The 18,509-nt window shown below is 33.4% G+C and overlaps 1 protein-coding gene and 1 pseudogene across 8 annotated transcripts in view; both read right to left on the bottom strand.

Annotated features, from left to right (window-relative positions):
• Positions 1–360: 360 nt before the first annotated feature.
• Positions 361–18,509, bottom strand: part of POSTN (periostin) — a 33,977-nt gene continuing 15,828 nt past the window's right edge. Inside the window, exons 11-23 of one of the 8 annotated variants that reach the window (XM_010993799.3) lie at positions 17,523–17,659; positions 16,818–16,948; positions 16,174–16,304; positions 15,965–16,067; positions 15,791–15,858; positions 15,028–15,073; positions 12,040–12,120; positions 8,562–8,651; positions 7,799–7,888; positions 7,029–7,106; positions 6,564–6,647; positions 2,163–2,204; positions 361–1,155 (exon numbers count right to left, since the gene is read on the bottom strand). In XM_010993799.3, the coding sequence (XP_010992101.2) occupies positions 1,118–1,155; positions 2,163–2,204; positions 6,564–6,647; positions 7,029–7,106; positions 7,799–7,888; positions 8,562–8,651; positions 12,040–12,120; positions 15,028–15,073; positions 15,791–15,858; positions 15,965–16,067; positions 16,174–16,304; positions 16,818–16,948; positions 17,523–17,659 (1,119 nt within the window). In that variant the 3' untranslated portion in view covers positions 361–1,117. The remainder of the gene's footprint in view (positions 1,156–2,162; positions 2,205–6,563; positions 6,648–7,028; positions 7,107–7,798; positions 7,889–8,561; positions 8,652–12,039; positions 12,121–15,027; positions 15,074–15,790; positions 15,859–15,964; positions 16,068–16,173; positions 16,305–16,817; positions 16,949–17,522; positions 17,660–18,509) is intronic. The other 7 variants (XM_010993824.3, XM_010993807.3, XM_010993816.3 and 4 more) reach the window with 7 other exon arrangements.
• Positions 18,124–18,255, bottom strand: LOC116157290 (U4 spliceosomal RNA; annotated as a pseudogene).

Here is an 18,509-nt window from a genome sequence, read left to right as displayed (position 1 = left end):
TTCTCAGCAAACAAATATTTTTCTTCCCCTCCTTTGCCATGCGGTAGACTCTTCAAGGCTTAGTTAAGGGCATCTCTGTGGCTCCTTCTATGCTCGCACAAGCCTAGGAAAATTTAATTGGTGTATTTGTGCTTGTGTAGTGCTGTTTATTCCTCTGTTGTAGCCCATGGTACACTGTGGATTATTGGTGATTTTTCTCTACACTTCGAAGATAGTAGTTGTCTGATTCATCTTTTGAACCCTCACAATTTAGCACAGCTTCAGGGTTATGTTATATACCCAGTTGATGTTTAATTACTGCTGCATTGTATAATAATTCTTTATGTAGCATATAGTTTTAAAAATTCAAAACACACTAAATTCATTCAATTTCCTTTAATGAGTATTTGTTTAAAAAAAGACAGATATAAAGTCCTGTTCACAAGTCCAAACCTCTTATTAACTTAAATCTTGAGTTTTCTGAATAACCCAATTTGAAGTAATTCTCTTTATACCTGAAAAATGGATTTATTGAAATGTTTGAGATAAAAATATGTATTGCAAGAAGCATAAGGCAAACATTTCAAGAGTAAAAAATGAGTTGTAGAAATAGCATAATTTACTGGTAAACCCACATTGTATTAAAAATTGCAAAGCGTTTTGATGTAAAGTTTTGTTTTTGTTATTATTTTTTAATGCTGAGCATCCACTTTTATTTATCCATTTCCCATGGACCGGTAATTCCTTGCATGCATTTTATCTATCCATTATATAAATTCAAGGCTCCATCTTCTCAGTGGGATAACAGCTCATCACTCTGTGATTTGAATTGTAATGAATCCAGTGACAAGGATTTCCTGTGATGGATTCCAAAGTTAGCCAGAAATTGTAATGTCAGGATGTACAAGCCTGTAAGGTGTTAGGCTTCCCTAACCCACAGGAGGCTAAACCCACAATTTCCCTCATGTTTTTCATTCAGAAAAAAAAAATGCTGTATTTGCATTCAGAATTGTTCAGTGATTGCTTTTTTGTGTTGGCGGTTCATTTCTTCAGGGCAAAGTGGCTCTCATATTTTTCCTTTAAGATCAGGTTATTGATTTTAGGGTTGCATAAACTTTGTCATCTGGTTTCTGGGTTTTCACTGAGGATGATCTGCCCTTAATCGTCTCCGAGATCCTGATGAGGAAGAAGGGAGAACACATAGATTGTACATGTGATGAAACTTTACTGTTTAAGAATATGATACTCTGTACATAACTAAATCTATAAAAGACCATCATTTCTTGTTGTAATAAATGTTAGATTATGTTTGTAATAATATCTTCTGTTTATGATAATGTTTGGTCAAGTATCTTTTGACCAAAGGTATATAAAAATAATTTGAAGTGATAATTTTAGTTCTTTAGAAAATTTGGATGAATCTGTATGTTTCAAAGAAATTCCTGATAAATCCTTCAGTTAAAAAGTATTTGTACAATTGAACTTTTAGTTTCAAATGTCTACATTGAACTGGGTTAAACTCAGCCATGCCTATAATGCATTTATAAGCCTTGTGACTTCTGTTGTCTATTAGTATGTCATTATCTTAGAAATTCCAAACATGTAACTTATTCTAAGTTCCACAAGGGAAATCTTTGATTTTTGAATGTATCAGAATGTAAAGTAACCTAAGTGGAAGACTACAAAATATACAAGAATGGAGTTATAAAGAAAATAATAGTTCATGCAAGATATATGCCATCTATATAACCTAACACATTTTTCAAAATTCTGTACATAGTTGTAGTAACCATTTTCTGTATGTATACATAGAGCTATGAATTTATTCATGTCTCAAACTGTGACCTGATCTTAAATATTTGCAGAGAGTTCATGTCCATCTACAACCTATTTTTACTTGGCTCTGGTATTCAAGAATTTCTTTTCAAATTAACTCTACTTGAGTCTCCCTCAGTGGTTCAAAATGTCTAGCAGTTTACATGAGTATAATTGCCTTTCCTTTAACATTTGTTACTCTTTTTTCTACTAATAGAGAATAACATGAGTAATTTGTTTTCTGACTCACATCATCAAAATACTTTGCTCAAGGTAAAATATATCAAAACACTCTCCTTTTCTTTGGTTTGTCTTAATATAGCAAAAGGTGTATCGTATATGCAAATTACCATAGTCAGTATATTTACCTTGACCTCTTCTGTTGGCTTGTATCTTCCTCACAGGTGTGTCTGAAATTAAATAGTTGTAGTTAGAAATACTTTGAAATTATGGCTAACATGAGACAGGAGACCACAGTCAAGCAGAAAAGTATAAACTTTTAAATAAACATCACATAAACAAGTAAATTTTCTTTTGGAGCAGTGCAGTGAGACTTTTGCATTGGCAACAAACAGACATTTCTTTTCCATGTACGAATGTTCACTATTTGCAAAACATATTGTTTCATTATGGCGTGTGGAGCCCTATATGATGTTCAGGTTTCACATGGAGTAAGTGACTTACATGACTTTTTCACCCTTTTTATAAAAAGCATCACTTTATGATGAAGGGATGTCTAACATTCTGTAAAGTTTAGCAGAAGTATCGTCCCAGAGATATCCACTCATTTTTTTCCAGTCATTCCTATTTGTGATGTGTCAGGCTTCTGCCTCTGTAAAATTCTCTTTGTAAATTAATTCATGATCACCTTACAATACATGATAACAACAAAATAGCATTGGCCTAATAACGTTAGAAATATACCAATAAGCAATTGAGGAAGTAAATGTTAACAGACTCCCAAATTTAATTCCAATCCTACAAGACCATTTAAAAATTAAGTAGTTAAAAATAGTAAAAGCTTTCATATTTTGGAATTTCAAGTGTTTCATAACAATGCAGTTTTTTGTTGTTACAGTTGCAAAATATTTCCCAATCCTCATTTTTCTTTTAACTCATTGACAAGACCACTTAGTTAACCTGTATTCACATTTTCACTCTGTTGTTGGATGTTTGAGATATAAAAATACATGTCGTTCCTACAGTGACTTCATTTCTCTGCTTACCTTTCTTAATTTTTTTTCCAAATTTTGACATCTTGATTTTTATATATTATCTATACTCAATAAGGAAGTCAAAAATGTTCTATTATACATATATTCTATTCTCTGAAATCCCATAAAAAAGTAAGACGTGAATCTATCACCAACAGTATTTTGGCTGTATAATATATACCAAAATTTAAAAAAAGAAGAAGAAAGAAACATTAAGCATTTTTTGAAGAATTCTGTTTCTGTCTACTGAGCACATTTCCAGTATACCTTCCCCCTCCCCCAGAATATAAGATACATAACCTGTCACATCACATTAATACCAAAATAAAATACAGAACTGTAGAAAACCTCATTAGGTTGGATAGTGGGGAAAAGTTTACGTGAGATAGAAAAGTCTGAATTACAGAATATGTACCAATTGATATATTTTCCTTAACTTCAGGTTTATTTGGTCACAAAAATGGCTTATCAAATATTGTCAAGAAAAGATGGATGCACTCTTTAATTAGTGAATAAAAGCATTGTTTGTAATGGACTTAGTAAATTCCAAAAGCCACTTATTATACAATTTAAAAGAAGATCATAGAAGTATTTACAACATTATTTTTCAAAACAAGCACTTAAACCCAGGTTTTCTTTTATAAATTTGGCAGCATCCAATTGAGGGCATCCAATTAACTAACTCATTAATTAATTACTATCTGGCTGTGATAACATCAAAATAAGAAGTGTTTACTGAGGTGAACAAACATCTTTAGAAGAAAAGCTCAATTAAAGAACAGAAAACCAGATTTGCTCTCAGTGGCTCTCTGCCGTCTCAAAATGATGGCACTTGTGTTAGGTCATGTTTAGAGAAGAAAAATGTGGCAAGATAAAACATCTGAATGATGTTTTATGTTTTATGTTTTACGTTTTTTCTCAGTAGACAGAAACAGAATTCAAAACATGCGAAGTGCTTCCTCCCAGTCGTTTGCAAGATTTTTGCATTTTTATGTGGCTATGATTTTGGAAATTTAAAGTCGTGTGTACAGTATTACTTTGTTGACCGTGTTAATGTTAACTGACTATAATACTGATAGTGTTACTGAGAGTTTATATGTGCTGAGCATGATTCCAAGCGCTTTTCATATATTCATTTATATGTAGGTAATGTTATTTATCCTCACTTTTCAGATGAAGAACGCAAAGCAGAAAGAATCAATTTACCTAAGTTAGTTCAGGTTGGAGCCCACATTGGAAGTCAGACCTACAACCGGATCCTCTGTTCTCTACAGAGGCCATAAATCTTTACATGTTATACTGGCAGATTTATCAAAACCTTCCCAAATAACTTTTTCTTGTTCCTTTCTCCATAGCCTGCTATTGTCCCTTAATTACTTTAATAGTTTCAGTAAATGTAGTTCTACCTAAGAAAAGTGTGAAAAACAACACGTTTTGTAAAATCTTTTTTAGTTAAGGGCTCTGAAGTATTTCAATGACAAATGACAGTATTGGTACTGAAAGGACCACTTAGCCATGCTGAGTCATGACATTAATGATCAAGGCATACATTCAGTTCATCAAAATGCAGTATGTGTACCACAACATGAGCAGTGCAGACAGAAAACTCCAAGCTTTGAGATGAAGACTGTAGTTTAGATACAGATCAGGTATCTATACTCTGGAAGAAAAAAAAGCCAATCTTGCATGACATAATCTTTATTCATACCAGCTTCTTTGTAAATTGGTGTCTCTTAGGATCTAGACAAGAGGACACTTGTAACTCAGTGTTGACCCAATGGTTTTACAGGGCTGGAAAAAAACCTAAAATGTCCAATTAATGTTCAGCTATTAGCACCTATACACTTATATTGTCTTTCTTATGAGAAAAAAACTTGGAAATGTTTTGATAAAAATTTATGATGTGGTATTGTGGAAACTGATGCTTTACAAATATGTACAGAAACCAAATACTGGGAACTCATGGAATCAACCTCTGGGATGAAGACAAAGCAGAGTTAAAGAAGGAGTCCATTAACTAAAAATAGAATACCTTCTTCTTAACCTGTAGCAGGGATTGTCTCTTGGCTGAAGTTATTCTTCAGTACTTAGTTCATTGTTTATAATAGACTTGTTAACAGAAGCTTATTGAAGGAGTGGAAAACATACTTACCTGAAGTTCAAGCCTAAATAAATCAAAGCAATATATACAGGTGCAGCCACTAATTTGGCTCATTCTCTAAAAAGCACTGCCATTCTACAAAGCTGCTTACTATGGCAAGGACTTAAAAAAAAAGAATTCAACTTAATCTTCATAATGTCTTCACCTCTTGCCTCAAATCCCTACCGTTTTTAGCAGATAGTTAAGCATTTAGGGGTAAGTGAGTAAATTCTGCGTTAGACCATACGGGAAACTGGTTCTGCTGAGGCTTTAGGTATATTACATGCTCCCTGCAGTCTGAAAGGAAATCTTGTATTTTCCACACACATTTTTTTTTCTGTTGAGGGGAAATTCAATCATTGGTTGAATAAAAATTATTTATTTTTACTACCACTCAATAGTCTCAACACTATATAAGAAATTCTACCTATATTAAAATAAAGAATAAGGAAACAATAATTGCCAAAAATATATACAGTCTCAAGAGAATTTACAACTTCTTGGACATAGTACTACAGTTTTTAAAATTTTTAAGCAGAAAAGCCATCAGGGCCATACTTTGTATAAATACCAAAATCTTCAGTTTGTTTCTCAATTCACAGTATATTTCAAGGAGCAAATTTGAGTTTTCTAAACAATGTAAATACTTGTTTCTCTAAAACAGCTTGTCATCTGAGTACTTGTTAAAATAATGAACTAGAAATTAATTTATTCAAATGCCAATTACCCAAATTATACTTAATTAACATTTGCTATATCTTTGAATTATTACCAATGAGAGTTTTGGTAAGGTTTTGAATTCTTTTTTTCTTTCTTCTTTCCTTTTAGAAGTAGGTCCTTTTAATGCCATAGACAGAGAACATTCCATATTTTAAAGATTAAGATTAATTTCATATGCAAAATAATTTACAGCTCCAGTATAGATTATCACTCAAACTGTTAGAAGAAACAGATACCCATTCCCAAACATGTAGTTTTGGAAAAGAAAATTACTAAATGCAATTTTTTGGCTACATCTACACACTTAAAAGATTTATAAACATGCCTTATATTATTATTGTAGGAGCAGTGAATACATTTTTTAAATATAAGAAGTATGTCAATTTGCTTCTTTAAACATCTACCAATTTTAAAAATATTTCCCTTTCACATACTTAAAATATCCTTACAATTATCTGTATCAAAGCAAAAAAATATTCATTGCTCCCCAAGGAACTTTTTAAAGACTGTTTAAACTAGTAATCATTTCTTCACAACTTTCACTACCATTGAACCAATCAATCTGTTAAGACAGCACATGACGTTGTCTTTTTTAACCTAATTAAAAGAAATACCTGAATGCTCAGTCTTTAAAAAGCTGAAGAACTCAGTTATCAGAACCTGTTAAGTGGGTTAGTTGCTTCCCTTTTACTAACCTCCCTGAAGCAGTCTTTTAATTTCTTCATCTTCAAATAAATGACCATCGCCACCTTCAATGAATTTGGTGACCTTGGTGACCTCTGAGAGGATACATGTTTATAGCAGAAATTGGTTTATGTAATAAATAGGCTGGAGACTTGATGTGATATATAATGGTATCTGCCCAACAATGAATTCCAGACCAACACTTGGTTCTTTCTTGCTTTTTAGTGCTATTTTTTGATAAACCAATTTTCTTACAAAGCGTTGAACAATATTAACAACTATAACAACCAAAACAATCAATATGACTGTCCTCTGAGCTTCATTCCCAGTCTTTGGGCTTCTTTCTTTGGTTGGTATGGAACTTGAGCAAAGGAATGATTTAGAGTGGAAAATGTTAAAGTCCTCAAAGATTATTCTGGACTTTGATAAAGGTAGCTTAAGTCAAGTCACATTCTTATTTTTCTAGACATACTGACCTTCTTGCAACAATTTCTTCAGTGTTTCTTCTGTTTCTCCACCACTAGTTGAAATCCTAGTGTATTTTATTTCAGGACCTAAAGGAAAGACAATTTTTAAAACAAGAGTAGGCAAATTTCCTCTGGAAGGGCCAGATAGTAAGGATTTTGGACTTTATGGGTCACATGGTCTGCGTTACAGCTATTCAGCTTTGTCCTTGTCCTACGCAAATAGCCATAGACATCATACACATGAATGGTCACACTGCGTCCCAATAAAACTTTATTTACATAAGCAGGTGGCACAGGCCAAAGTTGCTGACTGCTTGTTTAAACAAGTACTTAGAAAATAGCTGAATTCAGAATTTTAGGCTAATTCATTAGTGGGAGACTGACAAGAGGTTTACTGAAATTATTAATTGTTTTATACAAACTTGTGTATATTTTGGTGTGTAGATGTGTAGACCTTAAGATTATTGGAAAATGAAGGAAAGAATGGTTTTTCTTCTAGGATTTAGTAACTCATTAATAAATAGCAAAGTGAAGATAGTGCATTATATACGTTTGCATATTCATAATAAAAATATATGCTTATAGATCTGTCCAAAAATTTTCCAATTCAGAGGAAAACACAGGTTACATATTTAGGATGAGAAGCTTTCTGCCAAAAAAGAAATGAAGTTACTTCAGTAATCCCCATGAAAATGACTTAGTTTCTATAATGATCCTTATAGAGGTATTTTAGGATTAAATATGGTTTGCTCTTTATAATCCAGGCAATTAAAGATTACCTGTAATAATTCGTTCTTCCCTTGTCTCTTTTTCAGTTATTTCCACAGGCACTCCATCAATGATTTTGGTGTATTTTTTAATAATTGGCTCTGAAATAGGGGAAGAAAAATGCTTTTGACTTATCCACAATGGTGTCTAAACTATCATAAGCTAGACATTTTAATGATTAAATATATTTCTCAAAGCAATACCATCTAGAATTCAGTCATAATCATTCTGGGGACATATCTTAAATAAATTCAGGCAACAGAGGTAATAGTTATATGCTGCATCTTGGGTAAGGGAGAGGGCCAACTGGTAAGCCAACCCTTCATGTCATACTTGCTTCCTGACTGTGGAATGAGGGTTTAGGGGGAATCCAGAGAATTGTACATCATGAAAATGGGAACCATGTGATAAGTTCTAACAGTGGCTTATTAGTCAGTCTTACAGAATAGTCATTTTTTCCCTTCTAAGTTCGACAGGTTCTTCTGTATTGACATTATTATTTTCATTATTTTCCATAACCATCACTTGCATATGCTGAGTAATGACAGTTTTGTTGTCTTAATGGTTAAATTAATTCCAACTGGGTCCCTTAAAAGGTAAACTGTGTTTGAATTGACTGCTAATAAGAATCTATAACTGAGAAAAGTTTTCCCACAACTTATATAAAACGAAAGTCAAGGGGAAAAAACGTCAGGTATTCAACATTCACACCAACACTGTTTCAAAACGTTCCCAGTGACCCTAGCCAGGCTCCAGGAAACACGGGTGACGCACCTCCGTGGATCACTTCAGTTACTGTTTCACCTTCTTTAATCAGTCTGAATTCAGGTTCACCTTCAATTTTGACCTTTGTTATTGTGGGTCCTGAGGCGTCATTTTAGGAGACAAATCATCATGTTAATGCAGTCCTTCAAATTTACCAGAACAGGAAATTTTTTTTCAACATTCGGTGTTGCTCAAATGTCACAGCGGTTTCAAGCTTCATGAAATTGGTTTTAAATAGTTCCCATTGTCTTCAAACACACAGTATTTATAAGAAGAAATGACTCAGTCCATCGGTGTGCTACTAAAATAACTTTCATCAGTTCTAGCGTTTAAATGGATGTTTATCCATGTATTTGTATTTGTAAAGTATGATCACACAAAATATTATATGGGGCTATACTCTGTGAATCATGCTGATGTACAAATTTGAGTTGCTTTAATAACTAGTGTAGGTCTTACTTTACCAAACTGGTATTGTCTATTACTCTCTTATTAATTTTTTAATTTAATTTTTAGTCGCTCAGTATCTACATTTTTAATCTATTGGGCATAAGACAACATTAAAAAAAAAAAAGCCCAACTTTATGCTTACCTTTAAAATACGAGTTTTAGGGGAAAATGGACTTGAGTACTTACCTTCTGCATGCGAATGATGCAAAATTTACTAATTAATAGTTAAATAGTCCTTCAAATGCAAAAGTTAAACAAGTGTTGCATTTGACTTGCAAAATGATTTTGCTCCCAGAGAAAACCATTTTGAATGTTAGAAAGCTGATTACTATATTAGTTAATCAAGACTATTTCTTAGATGAGAGGAAAGATAAAGTTCAGTACATTTAACTCATACTGTAACAGTATGAACAGTTGAATGTAACTATATTTGCTTATCTTTGAGATTTATTTGCTTGTTCAGAAATTGTCAATGTACACCATTACCCAGAATTAAATAGTCTAGGACAATCTAAAATAATGAAAACAAGAGTACAGTTCTTTCAAACAATAAGTATTTCACACCATAATATTTGATTTATGGGGCCAAGGGACATTGCGTATCAAATAAGGCCGGTTTTTAAGGTGTGGAAACTTCAAAAGGAAAGAACACCTAAGGAGTTTAAAAACAGGAAATGAGTTAATAAAATATCCCAACAGACATTTCTTTAGAAGAGCTTAAACTGGAATTTCAGAAACATCACCTGTCCTTAAGTTCTATGAAGGCAGGGATGTACTACAAATGTTTTTTGTTTGTTTGTTTGTTTTTTGGTATTTACTCCTGGCAGGCACCAGAAGAGTACCTAGCACCTTATGGGGCCCCATAAGTATTTGTTGAATTGAATTTTAGTTGATTTATTCCTAGCTCTAAAGTTTGGTTAAGTACTCTTTATAAGAAACCTCTTAAAAATTGTGGCTTGGAGTCTAATGTCTTGAGTAAGAATTCAGGAGTCATCAATGAATCAGCAAATGTTTGAACAGTGAAAAGGAGCTGCTGATAGCAATCTCAGAGCTGGACAATTGTAAATAGCTGTCAAGGTGAGTATTTGTCTCCTTCATTATGTTACACAAAGTTAAACTTCTGAAATTTTTAACAGAAGAGTTATTAATGCGTAAGTGACACGACCCCATTTTTCATCCTAATTCCCTTCATAGGAAGAAGCCAAGTAGCTTGATGCTTCATTGTGTTCCTAATTAGAGAAAGGTTAACACAATAGAATCCTGCTGACAAAGACTGGGAAGATAAATGGGTGGAATGAAGAAGCTTGGAAAAAAAAAAAGAGAAGAATCTTTGAAAATAAGAACAGTACAGTACATGTGAATGATTTCTACTATAGAAGCTGTGTAAAAGTGATTATTCAAATTTTTAAAGAATCTAATTTTTAAAAATGAGTACAATTTTAAAATCAAATATACTACCAAGGATCACTTTATCATTTTCCTTTAAAATTATGAAGAAACATTTTCTCAACAAAAATTTCTATGATTTTAAAAAGCCACAGATTTCAAAGAATACCTCAATTTTAAATCTCAAAAATGTGTAAAAGTAGAGATAACTAATTAGCTAAGAATTAAGCTTTTACATATGCATTTCCAATGTCTACTGTTTTAAGTGATGGCTCACATTTAGCAATAGACAAAAGTATTCAAGAAGTTGCCCTCTCAATGCATAAAATGAGAAGAAATACCAAAATTGAAGATAATTACAATAATGGTTTTCTTGAGATTCAATTGAAGATATAATCTCTTTCTTTTTTGGAAGACTGTTTCCACTCTTCTAATAGAACAAAGAAGATAACCTGGCCTTTTCTCTGTGGCTAGTCACCACATTAAGATGCTTAGACATGGAAATAAAAAATTTTTGAGGTCTGATCCTGTGGAATGAATTAAAATATGTGAAATGAAGACGTCAGAAATGTTGGAGTTGACCAACCTAGAGAGTAGGGGTAGAAAGAAAAGTGACTTGATTTAATGTTCTAGTCTAAAACATCAGGAGATAATTATATATTCCTATTTAATTTACTATATATGTATACACATAAGAATATATTTTTGGTTGATGATTTGATATGGTAATTATTATTATCAATGCCCCAGAAATGCCTTTAAAAGTAATTCAGAAACTAAACATAATATATGAGACACTAAAAATTCAATTTCAAGAAAACAAGACATTGTCAGCTTACAAATTTGGAGAGGAAGTGGCAACACCATGAGCAAAATAATTTTGTAGTGAAAGAATTCATAGCAACCAAGAGCCAAGAGAGTGGATACCAGCCAATTATTGAGAATGTGACCAGGCATATTGCAGAGAACAAAGAAACCATCATGGATGCTTCTGAATGGATGTGTGGATACAATAAAACCATACCAACCAAGAATATAGAAGAATGTATTATATCTATATGTATATAGATACATATACACACATACATTCAGGAGTGGAATTAAGGATTCAAAGGTTGGCTTTACTGCACCAACTACTTATTTCCTGTTTCTGGCGGTCTCATTTAAAAAATCTATCATGTGTGGATGTAATTTTAAAAGCTTTCCTGAATGTACAGCTTCTGTGCTTCCTTAGGTTGTTAAATGAAAAATGTCTGCACTGTTTGGAACACCCTGTAACAGTACCAAAGAGATTTATGTGGGGAGACTGGAAACGAAACTATAAAAAGTATACTCTCTGAAGGAGTCTAGGTGCAGTATTAAAAAAAAAAAAAAACAGCTCAGGATTGATTTGTTTGGTATCTGGGTACTAGTGCTAACGCAATGGCGAATTAAGTTCAAATGAAATCAAATACAAGCAAATGTACTGAAAGTATTAGGAATGCACCATCTACTCTGCTAAATAATTTGCATTCCGCATTCTGCCGTTAAATGAGCATGCCACTGGTATAGAAATATTTAGCATGTTAGTTCAAAAAGAATGTAGATACATTCATAGAAATCAGTCTATTACATGGATTTTTAAAGCACCATGTATAACAGTGATTTTTACCTTCTGTTTTGATAATAGGCTGAAGACTGCCTTCAATCACTTTAATTTTTGGTTCCACAACTTTGGTTATAATTTTAGTTGCTGAAAGTATAGAAAGTGGAACATAAATGATGTTTACATAAAAACAACCTCAATAAAATTGGTGGGTTTTTTTTTTTTTTTTTTTTTTTTTTGTCGTGTTGGGCACTGAGGTATCAGATGTGGAAATATGTTAAGGCAGTCAGTATTCATGGTACATCATCTAGTATCTTCTCATGTCCAGATGATGAACTCTGAAGTCCAGTGACTTAGATTTGTTCTAGTGAAGTATATGCTTGCTAAGTGAGGAACTCTACCTAGAAATCTGTAAGTTTGAACTGCACCACTAAATCTCTTTACCTTCTTTTGTACTTCTTGAAAATATTGGCTGCATAGCAACAAAGACAAATAAACATGATTAATGTCATGCAATTCATAATATCTTAAATTGCATTATTGGATTCTTTCTCATGTAGAATACATTAAAAGAAAAAGACTCAAAATATTTTCCATGCATTTGATAGCAGTGATATAGAAAGGAAAATACAAAAATAGTTCAGAATATTTAAAAGTAAAAATGAATGTCAGCCAGCCAGACATGGGCTCTATGCAACAAACATGATATGATCAGTCCTTAAGTTATAGGCTAAATTGGCTTTAATTTTCAGCTTTGTCATCATTATTATTTCTTATATTGAAAAGTATGTATTTTGAATGTCACTCACCCAACTGAGAAAATTATATGCAAAATGTATTTAAGATAGCAGCCTACTATTTGGTTGGCTTTTGGTTACATAGATCAACAGGATTTGTGCCCCTGAGGCCATACACCAGAGCTACTGGCTTTTTATCATTTCTAATTAGAGCCATAAAGGATGGATTTTTTTTTTTTTTAGATAATGCACTAAAGCTATCTGTGCAATCATAACAGATAGTGTTGAAACACTAGAGACAAGATGTTAGCACAGTTTGGATTTCTGTCCCATTCTCACTTGAGGTTTCTGATATGTTTAGCTGCATCAACTTTTTGAAATAATTTAGATTCTAGGACTTAATGGTGACTATATTTCAGTTATTTCAGATTTTATATCTTGAGATCTCAAGGTATGAATCTCTAAAACATATCAAATCTGTATATCCAGTGATTGATTCCACGGGTGGCCTGGCCACAGAGGAACCTTTCCACGAGGGTCAAATCCACAGAGATCTCTGCTGCTACTATCAGATTGTTAATTACTTTTAGTTTAAATTTTCACTTCATGTTAAGGAACTTGAAGTTTAGAATGTTTAGCTGGTTTGTAGCTTTGTTCCAATCTTGCTTTCAGAAGACTTGAATAGTTTTGACAGGTCACGGGCTGAGAATTACTGATTTTATTTGACAACATACACTAAAGAGCATTTTCCCCCCATACAATTTAAAATGCATGGCATTTGGGGGACATGATTAATACATAGGAAATTAAAGAAATTTTATAGACAAATCAGTAAGGAACAGAAAAATGGAATCTTTGGTTTAATTAGTGTCTACCTCTATTTGAACCATGCTGCCAAAAAGCAGCATACACTTCAGAGAAGAGTTAAAGAAATATTCAACATCAGAATGTAAATCTCAGAGCTGTTTCAAGAGCTGTGAGTAGGTAGACGAGATTATTAGACTTGCATAATTTCATAAAATGTAGCTTATTCTTTGTGAGTGAGGATCCAATTTAAGTAGAGGAAAATTATAATCTTTTGGCTCCTTGTACGCAAAATATTGCCTTGACATACATAGACAGTGGTGAACCTATCAGGGATAAAGTAGTGCGGATGCACATTCTTAGTTGGGAAAGATGACATGGCATTTCTGATGAATAGAGCCCACAAGCGTTCTCTAATGTATTATAAAAGAGATCTTTAACAAGGTCATATACTTCCATACTGGAGTTTATACCACGTTGAATTATAACTCTTTCAACTAAATCTTTGAGATGGTGCTGAGCTGGCCTGACACTAGGATAGCTTATGTTATTATCACAGAATTGAAAATCAGTAAGAGCAGCAGACATTTTGTTTTGCTCCTTGACATCACCTTTGCTTCTTGTCCATATCTAGTGTAAATCTTAAGAAAAATTTTCTTAATTAAATAATAGGATGCTCATGGTATAAAATAGAATAATGTCTAGCCAAGACAAACGTGAGAATTGAAGCAATGCTTTAGCTATGGGTACGCTTTGAGTGTTTAATTGTAGAGTCAAAACAAAATGAAAAGAATTTCTTCTTTGAAAGATGCAATGAGAGAAAAAAAGACGAAGAAAAAGCCACATTGAAAAAGAAATGAGTTACATGTATGTAAATGAAAAGACCCTTCACCGTTGTTAAATAGTAAAGGTTTAATCTTGATAATCTGGTAGAATCATGAATAAACAAAAACCTTGGCATCTAGAAACTCTAGGTTTATCACCTGGCAATTTTTTGTTTTGTTTTGTTCCTTCATCCAGTTTTGGATGGAGAGAGTTTTTGACCCACCAGCGCATAGACATTAGAATTCTCTGACAGCCTGCCCTTGGACGGCTGAGGGTTTGAGAGTGGAGTGAGCTATATATCTTTCAGCATTGTTATTTCTGTGTCCACAGAACTGAATTTTCAGATAGCTTTGGAGTGCCTTTTAGCCATCTCCCCTCTTACTATGTTTGTATGTCTTCTTTTTACCCCCTGCCTGTTTGCCGTGTGAGCTATCTTACTTACTGCCATTCTCATATCTCATCATGCCTGTTTTTCAGATAAATGGGGAAATGGTTCATCAGGTTGAAGGGTATAGACAAGGCCGAGGGGTCAAGCTCTGTTCTAAATGGGATGAGATTTGATTTGCCATTGTTTGGCAATCTAAATACCAGATTATCACTCATCTCTGTAAATACAAAGAAAATTATTGTGTTTTCTTTTTTGTATATCTTGCCACATATATGTGACAAATATTCATTATGTACTTACTGTAGACAGTAATGGGGATTTCTTTGAAGGTGCTACCACGAACAAACTGAAAATAAATATTTATATTTAGTAACATGAAATGTAGTCATTGTATTAACAAAATCATGGCACCATGGTTTTTAATTCTTAATAAAAAAATAGTGAAGCTATCATTACATTTAATAGAAATGAAGTCTTCAGATAAATCATCTTCCAATTTCCTGCTATTGGGCAAGATGGCATAAAATGATTGGATTTGTTACTCAAGAGTTTTAAAAATTATAGAATAACTAATCCCAAATTAAGTTTGTTTATTAAATAGTATTTCATATATTGCCTGGTATTTCAGCTCTACCAATATTCAGCCCAGTATTTATCCCAAAATATTCCTTTGTGTTCAACTATTGTGATTAATGGCAATTTCTTATAGGTAAATATTTTATCTTTCCCTTATATTCCACAGCAAAAATATTTGATGATAGGAAGATTATAGTTTTTTATCTACATGTCTTATCTTCCCTGCTGGATTGTAAACTTTTTGAATAAAGGGCCATATCTGATTGAACTTAATGTTTCTCATAATACTTAACACACTTCTTGGCCCCAGGTAGCTTTTATTAGGTATTTCTTGAATAAAACTGTGAAGAAATGATGCCAGCGGTGCATCGACAAAGTGCGAGGCAAGTCCAGTGTACATCTGCTTAGTGTGCACATTTCTAGTCTCTTAGGTTAAACCTAAAATACCTTCTCAGCACATTAAAAATAGATGCATTCACATCTGTACCTTAATTTGGATGTATTTGATCAGTTTATTAAGTATTTCCAGCAGCTGATCATTTCCAACAGGTGTGTCTATGAAAAGGAATATTAAATGAATATTGGTAAGAATGGGTAAAATAAAAACCTAGTTTTCTATTGAAAAAGAGTTAGCCCATTGGTGGGTTCAATAATCACCAACCTGCTGGGTAGAGGAGTTTATCTACAACGTGAATGACACCATTTGTTGTCATGATGTCAGATTCTTTTGATTTCAACTCATTTACCAGAAGTGTATCATTCACCTGTTAAAACAAGGGATAATATCAATGAGAAATGTAATGAAATGCGAGCATTAGGATAATTGAGTGACGGATGAACACTCTCATAGAGTCATTCTAGAGAACTTACTCCTTTCAGATAGATCTTGCTTCCTTGCGTGGTCTTTAGAATGTTAGTAACACCAGGTTCGAATCCCTTTCCAATGAAAACTCCTGGTGTCAGGTGATAGAGGATGATGTTTTGAAGAGCATTTTTGTCCCCTAGGGAGAAAAGTGTATACTTATTTAATAGCATGTCATATATTTTGACATTTTGGTACTATAAGGACTAAGGAGAAAAATATTTCTTTGTCTTTATTTTGTTCCATACTGTAATTTCTCATAATGTCATTGTTTTCTCAAAGTGATCTCAGTGCTATGTCCTAACATGCAGTCTCTTCAATCAGTTCAATCAAAATATGATCCAGCTTACTGGGAGAAAAAAATCAAATTATTTTGGAAATTGTGACTGTTTGCTTCTCTGTCACCTAATTGTGTGGCCTTTAATAGAAATAACGTAAGTGAACACCTACCCTACAACCTGACAGTAGGCAGTTAATTAAGAATGTTTACAGGTAGCTCTCTGCATATCCCAAGTGGACTTGAAGGAGACCAAGGCTAGTCATGAAATGAGAGAGGGGACATTTAGGGGGCTGATATCTGGGCAAGAATTCTTGAGGAATAAATGAGATCCTGAAATCAAGGGGCAAATGTCTGGTGTTCACGTCTACTCACGCATCAGAATTTCCTTTTCCTCATTAGTCATTCCCTTAAAGGCATCGTTGGTTGGCACAAATAAAGTCCAGTCTCCAGGTTGTGTGAGGAGCTCTTTCAAGTCTGCAGCTTCAAGCAGGCTGAGGAAGATGCTAAGCAGGAAGGAACACATGTTTATTTTGTTGGATTTAATCTAGATGTACCTACCCACCGTGCACGGGATACAATAGAATCCCTGAATCTGGAAGCATGACAAAATTGTTCATACAGTTTCCTATGTTTCAGATGCAATTTATTTTAAAGTTTTATCATGGGGAAATAATTTAAATATACATATGATTATTAAATTTCATAAACTTTTTTATCTGATAAAACTTGATGAAGTCACACTTTATAACAAAATAGAAGCATATTTAATTAAATGTTATACAAAATAGCATTTTTTAGAAACATAATTATAAAGAACTTGCAAGGAGTAGTTCAGTCTATTAGATTTTTCAGTTTTTTAATTAATTTCTTTAACTTGCCAAATCATGTTATGCTGCACTAGGAAGAAAAATAGTGTTAAGAACATATTTTAATTTTGAAAATATTTACATGGGCTTCTTATTCTAAATTCTGTTCTCAGCAGTACTGAATACTAGATGCATTTTGGAATATTTACTGTGAAACAAAACTATGCTGGCAGGTCTCATTCTTTTGTGGAGGTGAAACTAGGATGCTTACCTGAAGCGTTTATCTTGTTTTAATTTTTCATGGAGGGATTTCTCTGCCGGTTTGATGATCTCTCGGAATATGTGAATGGCACCATTCCGTCCTTGCTTGCTTCCCCTCACCATGCATGAATTTTCAATACAGACAGCCTAGCAAAGAAAAGAAAGATACAGTGGTCCATTTCCTTACTTGAAACTTCTTATGTGGAAGAAACTACATAATTAAATTTCTGGATGGTCTCTCCTAAGAGGTACCCTGGCTTCTGATGCCAGAGCAAACAGTTTCTCTCTTCTGTCTGGAAGGTCTTGTACAATCTGACCTCATCCTTCTTATTCAGCCAGGCTTTTCACTACTAGTCAAGCCATCCTACGTGGGTGGCAGGTAGTTTCGTCAGTAAATCACAAAAATTCCATATAATTCCACTTCTACATTTTCTGCCGTTCCTCTCCAGGCTCTAATCATTCTTCCAGACCCTCTTTGGTGAAGTTTAACACTTTTAACTTTTTAGGACCTTCTTTAACCATGAAGTGAAATTTCATGACTTTATTGACTTTTGTGATCATCCCAGGTATTTACTATATTATCTTGACTGTAAGACCCTATCAATTATAAGTCAAGTTACTGATTAAGTTATAGCATTTTTGAACAAATGTAATATTTATCTGTGTATAATTTAGTTTTCAATTAACAATAATCACACCTGGCATAAACCTCATTGGCTATGATACTGCCACTGCACAAAGCTTATGTGTGATTTAGAATGAAGCCCATTTTCTGCATCAGTTAAAATGTGAGTCTTGTCCTCGTGGAACGTCAGTGACCAGTGCAGTGTGTCATATTCGGTTCTAGGTGATGCTTGACTTCCTGTGAATTCTTTGTAACTCGGGAGCTGCAAGTGTTGCCGGGAAGGAAACTGAACAGCACTGCTAGTAGCACTGTAATTTTGGTAAGCAATGTGTTATGGAAATTTTCCCTCAGATGATGTACATTAGGACCATC

Source organism: Camelus dromedarius, chromosome 13, assembly GCF_036321535.1.
Source record: "Camelus dromedarius isolate mCamDro1 chromosome 13, mCamDro1.pat, whole genome shotgun sequence".
NCBI classification, from domain to species: Eukaryota; Metazoa; Chordata; class Mammalia; order Artiodactyla; family Camelidae; genus Camelus; species Camelus dromedarius.
The sequence above is the reverse complement of the archived record's forward strand: the minus strand, read 5'-3'. Positions and strand labels throughout refer to the sequence as shown.